Source organism: Mus pahari, chromosome 7, assembly GCF_900095145.1.
Source record: "Mus pahari chromosome 7, PAHARI_EIJ_v1.1, whole genome shotgun sequence".
In the NCBI taxonomy this organism is placed as follows: domain Eukaryota; kingdom Metazoa; phylum Chordata; class Mammalia; order Rodentia; family Muridae; genus Mus; species Mus pahari.
In genome coordinates this window covers 27295849-27303495 of record NC_034596.1, presented here as the reverse complement: position 1 = coordinate 27303495, position 7647 = coordinate 27295849, and the positions used below count along the sequence as shown (strand labels likewise).

Below are 7647 nucleotides of genomic sequence, written 5' to 3'. Positions count from 1 at the left end.
CAGCCGCAGACAGTATTCGAGTGCTGGGTCAGCTCTCCAGGGTCCATGCTTATCTATTTTATCTTACTTTTAAAGATCATTATAGGGCTGGTGAGATGGCTCAGTGGGTAAGAGCACCCAACTGCTCTTCCAAAGGTCCAGAGTTCAAATCCCAGCAACCACATGGTGGCTCATAACCATCCGTAACGAGATCTGATGCCCTATTCTGGAGTGTCTGAAGACAGCTACAGTGTACTTACATATAATAAATAAATCTAAAAAAAAAAAGAAAAGAAATCTACCTGCCTTTGCCTCCCGAGTACTGGGATTAAAGGCATGTGCCACCACACTCCGTGGACCACTTCTTAACTGGTCCTGTCCCCACCCAGGGCTTTGTCAGACCATGCCTTCTCTCTCCCTGAGCTCCCCAGGTTCTACCTTGAGGGGAGAGACAAGCCTCTACTGCAGAGCAAGCTGTGAAGCCTGCACAGTCTGCTTCCACCAAGACCTATTCCCTCCCTACTGTCCCAGCCACATGGGCCATCAGCCCTGGCCTTCCGGCAGGGCCTTGGTCTGCTGCCAGGCTTTCCATTGTTAGAACTAAATATCTATAATATGCATACAACTATAGTTCTTGTTGCTCAGGGTGACTGGATTTGGAGATGGGGCAAAGCTAATTAGAATTAAGTAAGACCCTGTATAAGACTGAAACACTGACATACACTGGAGGACACAGTAGTAAGGTGACCCCAGGGGGTCCAACCCTGTGATGGAAATGTTAATCTCTTAAAAAAAAAAATGTATCTATTATTATACATAAGTACACTGTAGCTGTCTTCAGACACACCAGAAAAGGGCGCCAGATCTCATCACGGGTGGTTGTGAGCCACCATGTGGTTGCTGGGATTTAAACTCAGGACCTTCGGAAGAGCAGTCAGTGCTCTTATCAGCTGAGCCATCTTGCCAGTCCTGGAAATGTTGATCTCAAGCTCAAGATACCCAGCCTCCAGTCTCACACGAGTCTCCCAGTCTATAGTGTTTCTTTTGACAACCCAAGACACCCTGACTCTGCAGAGGAGCTGCCTCACTTCTGGTGTGTCAGCACATAATCCACTGAGAACCGGCTGCACCTACTCATTATTGTTCCTGCCTCTGCTCTCCCTAAAATTTTGTCCTATTGCCCATCTTTGTTCCTATGTGGAATCTGGCTTCGAGGATCTTACCATTCACAGCCCTGGAAACTCGTGAGTGTCCATCTCAGGCAGGAATGAATCTGCAACACCTCTCCTCAGCAAGTTCACAGTAAGCACGGAGTGGAGAAGCCAACACAGCCACTAGTATCACTGTCCTAAATGATGTCCCTGTGTGGTCCAAAGTCCTGTTCTGGGGGAGGAGGGATGGGCTGGAAGACAAGCCTCTGAAAGCCTCTCTGTCCCTGGCCCTGCTGGCATCCCTGTGCTCTTGGATGATAAGACTCCTTTGTTCTCCTGGAGAAGCAATAATCAATTATGCCACAGCGCCGGAGAGCCATCAGGATTAATGAACGACTGGCCAGGCTGAAAGATGTATAGACGGCAAGGCCAATCGCTGATTGCATCGATCTGTCTGCCAGAAAGGTGTGTGGACTTTGGTCAGGAGAGCTTTCTCTAACAGCTGACACAGACAAGCACATTTAACCCATTGAAGCATAATGACAAGGGACAGCAGTAAGTTGGGAATATAGCTCAGAGGCAGGCTACATTTCTAGCATGTTCAAGGCTATGGGTTCAGTCTCTGTGCTGGAAATTATCAATGATTATTAATTCCCTAGTGTAGCTAGAGCCCATGTGATTAAATCACTCAGCAATACAACTAACTAGGGACCAAATCTTCCATACATGAGACTCTTGGCATATAGCATATCCCAGACTTAATAATGGCTGATGGGAAGAGCTGGATTTATTGGCTGTGACCTACGACAGGGCTGTACTGCTACAGGTAAGCTGGATACCTACAGATGGGTTTCCCTTCAGGGATGGCACAGACCTAGACCTCTACTGGACAGCTGTGCAGACTACCAGTGACTACACTGACCCATAAAGGTTTCAGGGCATCCAGTGTCATCCATGTGTCAATGCTCAAGATCCTCCAGCTCACACTCTGTTTTCCATCAAAGTAGCAAGGCCACAGTGTCACACCACCCACCCACAGCACCTTCAAACTACAGATAGAATGGGAAACCGACCTCAAAAAGAACGATTAGCTGAGATACCAAAAGCTCAGGCTCTACTCAGAGGGAAGAGACCTAAGCAAAACCCATAGCATTACTGTTTTATTTCTTGTTGCTTGGGGAGTTTAGGGAGCTACATTCTAAAACAAATACCCAATCCTGCACCTCACTGAAAGACCTCAAAGGCTCCTGAGCAACCAGAGCCAAAAGCATCAGGATTAGATCAGTACCGTACAACCATCTTCAGGATGCTGGGGTGTGTGTATTGTATAAGCCATACAATTATTTGAGGTTTTTGAAAACTTTTATATAGTGTACTTTCCAAAGGGAAACAGTTTTCAGAAAAATGATTGTCTCAGCTCACACGTCTGAACAAGAATCATATTCATCACCCTCCACCCGCCCACTCATCAACTCACCCATCTTCCTATTCACCCACTCCATCCACCCACCCACTCATCAATATAACCCATCTTCCTACCCTCCCACTCATCAATCCAGTATATCCGTCTATCCACCCACCACCATCCAGCCACTCCCACCTCCACCCACCCGCCTACCCCTTTATATGCCCACCTACTCCTGTGCCCCCCCCCCAACACTCTTCACCTATCTCCTCACAATTGTACCACTGGAAAATGCTCAAAATCCTCACAGTGGCAAATTAAGGAAAATTCCTGTCATGAAACCCTCCTGCTTTCCATGTCCACCATGGGAGACTTATGCTTTTATCCCGTTGTGTGATCAGCCCAGCACCAACCCACTGGAGGCCCCAGGACACCTCAGAGAGTCTTGGATCTTTGCGGCCCCTCCAGCCCATCATAAGCAAAAGGCTCCACTTCAGATGCCAAAGCTATATTAAGGAAATAAGGAGCCTAATGGGTTCTACCCCAGCACCAAACCCAAGAGAGCAAGAGAAAAGCATGTGTCTGAAGCTGTGAGCCTCACTGTATAATTTGGGAACACACACCCACCATTAGAAATGGCTTTCTTCGTCCAGACTTGGATGTAGTCTGTACAAATTGGACCAGAGGCCATTTAATCAGAAGTGGGATTTAAAGATGCAATTATAAGACTTCATGCTCCCAAGCCTACACACCCTCGTTGGTTCTGATGACCTACCCAACTGCCTTGTTGACTATCCCAGAGCCAGAGTGGTAGTCTGCCTGCATTCCAGCTATTCAAGAGACAAAAGGCAGAGAAATCACACAAGCCCAGGACTCCCAGACTTACCTTTAAAAACTTACTCTAGAGTCCAGTGTGGAGGCTCTTGCCTCCTCATATTCAGAAGGCAGAGGCAGTAGATCCTTGCATTTGAGGCTAGCCTGGCCTACACTCTAGGCCAGCCAGAGCTATGTATTGAGACCCAACAGCAAAAAAATAACAGAGCCTCCCATCAAACCTAATGACCTAATGTCAATCACTCAGACTCATGGTAAGCAGAAATCAACTCCCTCAAGTTGTCCTCTGCTTTCCACTTGTGTACCATGGGACACACACACACACACACACACACACACACACACACACACACAGAGTCGCAGAAAAACAAAAAGCATGAATATTCTGGGAGAATACACTGATCTCACAATCTTAATGAACCAAGTAAAATACTGTAGGTACACATGAATGTAACAGAGTTCTGTTACCTTCAATGGTAGTTTGAATAGGTTTGGCCCCCATAGACTCATGTGTTTGCTTGGCCCACAGGGAATGACACTGACACTATTAGGGAGGTGTGGTCTTGTTAGAGGAAGTATGTCACTATAGGGGGGTAAGCTTCAGTGTCTTATGCTCACGCTCCGTCCAATGTGGAAGAACAGACTGCTCTTAGCTGCCTTTGGATCAAGATGTAGAACTTTGCCTCCTCTAGCCCCATATCTGCCTGGATGCTGCCATGCTTCTCACCATGATGACAATGAACTGAACCTCTGAAACTGTAAGTCAGCCCCAATTAGATATTGTCTAAGACTTGTCTTGGTCATGGTGTCTCTTCATAGCAATGGAAACCCTAAGACACCTTCCTTGATCTTCCCTCAATCTGTGAGGTTATGGCTCACACCCAAGACCTGTCAGCATGTAGAACATGCTGGACGGCATATTCAGTCTTCAACGGGAACAAGGCCATTCACAGTGGACAATTAGAACAGGAGCCACAAAAAATAAAAACAAAGCAAGTGGTGGTAAACATCTGTAATCACAACTCAGGAGGCAAGGGCAGGAGGAGGCCAAGGCCAGCCTGCCTGGGAATAGAAAACTGGAACAGGGGCTAGGGCTGAAGCTCGGTTGGTGCAGTGCTTGCCCTGGACTGGGTTCCATCCCCAACACTGTATAAACCATGTATAGTGGCTGATACCTGCAATACCAGCACTCAGGATGGACAATAAAGACTAGGACTCGAAGACCATCCTACCTTCTCAAAGTCATCCTCAATTTAATGATGATTCTGAGACCAACCTGAGGTACAAGAGACCCTACCACAAACAATAAACTGTGGCTGGAGAGACGGCTCTTGCTGCTCTTGCAGAGGACACTGAAGGGCTTGGCTCTGTCTGACCTCAGTGTAAGTTCAAATCCCAACTTCCATATGACAGCTGACAATCATCTGTAACATAATTCGAGTCCCAGGGTATCTGACACCCTCTTCTGACTTCTGGTGGGCACACAAACACATAGTGCACATACGTACATGCAGGCAAAGCACCCAAACACAAAATGAACTTTTTTAAAAAAATTAAACCCAGGCATAGTGTCACATACCTTTAATCTCAGCCCTCAGGAGAAGAAGCAGAAGGATCTCTTAGTTCAAGGCCAGCCTGGTGTACACTCAGGAAGCAGAGGCAGGGGAATATCTGAGTTCAATACCAGCCTGATCTACATATCAAGTTCCAGGCCAGCCACTGCTAGAGAGTAAGAAAGTCTTAAAAAACAATCAACCATAAATACTAGGTTGACAAAAGCTAGCAGACTGGTCCTTACTGACAGTAATTCTAGAGGGAGAGACTCAGGATGTGCTGCCTGTACACATTTGAGTTCAACTGAGGCAACTTCAGTCACCTCCCCATGGGTCAAGCTTCCCCTCCTGTGTAGGGGAAGCAAGTCCCTAAACCATCACGGAGATCAAGGTAATTCACATTGAGAGTGGCCACTCAGAGAATGCCTACAGCTGTCTTCTACAGCACAGATTATTGGGGTTTTCTGTAACTATAACATACTACACACAGACATATTTCAGGACTATTGTTCTTTATTTGTGGTATAAGGGCTCATGCCCAAGGCCTTGAATTTGCTAGGTTAGATTTCTACATCTACACTATGTAACCCAAGGTGCTGGAGTAGAAAAATCATATTGTAAAAGGACCCAAAACCACACTGATAATATCTACCCTGATGTAAAAATTAACCATGTACATATAAAATCACATAAGGAATCTAAATGGGAGGCTTTAATGAACAAGTAAAATCCTGTAGGTACACATGAATGTACATACAGCTTAGCTGTGAGCATACAATTAAGGTAACTTAGTTTTAAGAAAGAAGAACAACTTCCCCACTCAACAATCAGCAAGGGTAAAAAAACATCATCTGGTTAGTTGTGCTGGGTAAAACTGCCCTCTTCCAGGAGGCATAGCTTCATACCCCCTACAGACACCTATAGAAGGACCTTCTGGGAGATGAAGATTGGCCATGCATGAATGCACATACCAATCCAGGCTCCTATACCTCTAAGTCTTGACAGTTAGGGAAAATTAAGGTCACTTGTTCACATTTTTGTGGCTTCCATGTAAATATCACTTTTAGAGATGCTTTCATTAAAAGACACTGATCTCACAATCTTAGCAAAGAGAGCTAGTCTAGCCTCAAGTCCATGTAGAAAAGCAGAGAAGTGAGCCACTTTCTACTCGGTTACCACAGCAGTAGATTCACACAGTGCAGTTTTCTCTTTGAGGAGCACTGCTAGGCTGTTCCTTCCAAAAACCTCACGTACTGTACCCGGGCATCAAAATGGTCAGCTGGCCGGTTGTATGGTGTCCACACAGGTTCTCCAACAAACAGCCGCATGGCCTTCACGTAATTCTAGAAAACAAGCCCCACATCTCATTGAACACTTCCACTCATCTATATGAGAACCCGCGCAGCTATCTCACCTACTTAGGGCTAAGCTCTGTCCGGCCTCAGTGTGAGTGACCACTGCTGGGCAGCATAAGCATCTGCAGCTCCTGCTTAGGGTCCACGCTGGAGTCTGGACTCCACCCACCCTCCTACAGTGCCCCTAGAGACCAGCTCCAGGCCCTAATGCTGGTTGGTAAGAAAATAACTTGTCAGCACTTGTCTAAACAGGAAATGCAGTCTCCATGAAGCCCTTACCTTCATCCTACAAACAAACATACCCAGGTAAAAATGACAAATGTGTGTGTTCCTTACAGAACTACTGACAGCCATGAGCAGAGTGGAAATAAGCTTATCACCAGGGATTCCCCACACAGTGTGTAAATCAGTTAAATAAATCAGGATCAGGCATGGCTGACAATGCAGCTGTAAACAAGCAGAAGGGCTCTTTATGCCCCACCAAGCACACCAAAAGGAACACAAAGAGCCTGCTGCCTCCTGGGTAAAAGGAGGAAAGAGTTGTGACCCTTGAATATATAAACACCCTCCAAAGCAATGGCTCTCAACCTGTGGGTCACAACCCCTTTAGGGGGTCACATATCAAATATCTTGCATGTAGGAAAATTGCATCACAATTCATAACAGTAGCAAAATTACAGTCATGAAGTAGCAAAATATTAATTTTATGGTTCTACAGCATAAGGAACTGCCCAGCATTGGGAAGGTTGAGAACGACTGCTCTAAAGGAACTATTAAAATGTAGACACTGGCGCCCATCAAGGAGAAAACTGGGGCTGCGAGGAACAAAGAGGACACTCACTATTGACAAGCACCTATACCCATCTCATCATCTTTAACTATATTTATTTATTTATTTATTTGGGGTTTTTGTTTGTTTTTTTGGTTTGTTTTTGTTTTTGTTTTCTGATACAGGGGTTCATCTAGCCAGCCTATTCTTGAAACTTGAGATACAGCTGCGGGTGACCTTGGAGTCCCTACCCTCCCACCCAAACCTCCCAAATGCTGAAATAACAGGCACGTGCCACCAGACCTGGCTTCCTAAATCTGAATTTTAAGCCATGTGCATTTTATCTACTATTCACCTGGAAGGCTAGAGAAATGGCTCAGAGGTTAAGAGTGTATATGTTCTTGGAGTGGCCCCAAGTTCAGTCCCAGCACCCATGTCAGGTGGCCCACAATCACAACTCCAGTTCCCGAAGAGCCTCTACAGGATTATGTGGGAATTGCATTCATATGTACATACTCCAATGGAGAGATATATAATTTAAAAATTAAAAAAAAAATTTTTTTGGGGCTGGTGAGATGGCTCAGTGGGTAAGAGCACCCGA

General features: G+C 45.8%; 1 protein-coding gene across 1 annotated transcript in view; it reads right to left on the bottom strand.

Moving 5' to 3' along the window:
* Positions 1-5426: 5426 nt before the first annotated feature.
* Positions 5427-7647, bottom strand: part of Adi1 (acireductone dioxygenase 1) — a 7593-nt gene continuing 5372 nt past the window's right edge. The window contains exon 4 of the mRNA XM_021202325.2: positions 5427-6265. Coding sequence (XP_021057984.1) covers positions 6146-6265 — 120 coding nt within the window. The 3' untranslated portion in view covers positions 5427-6145. The remainder of the gene's footprint in view (positions 6266-7647) is intronic.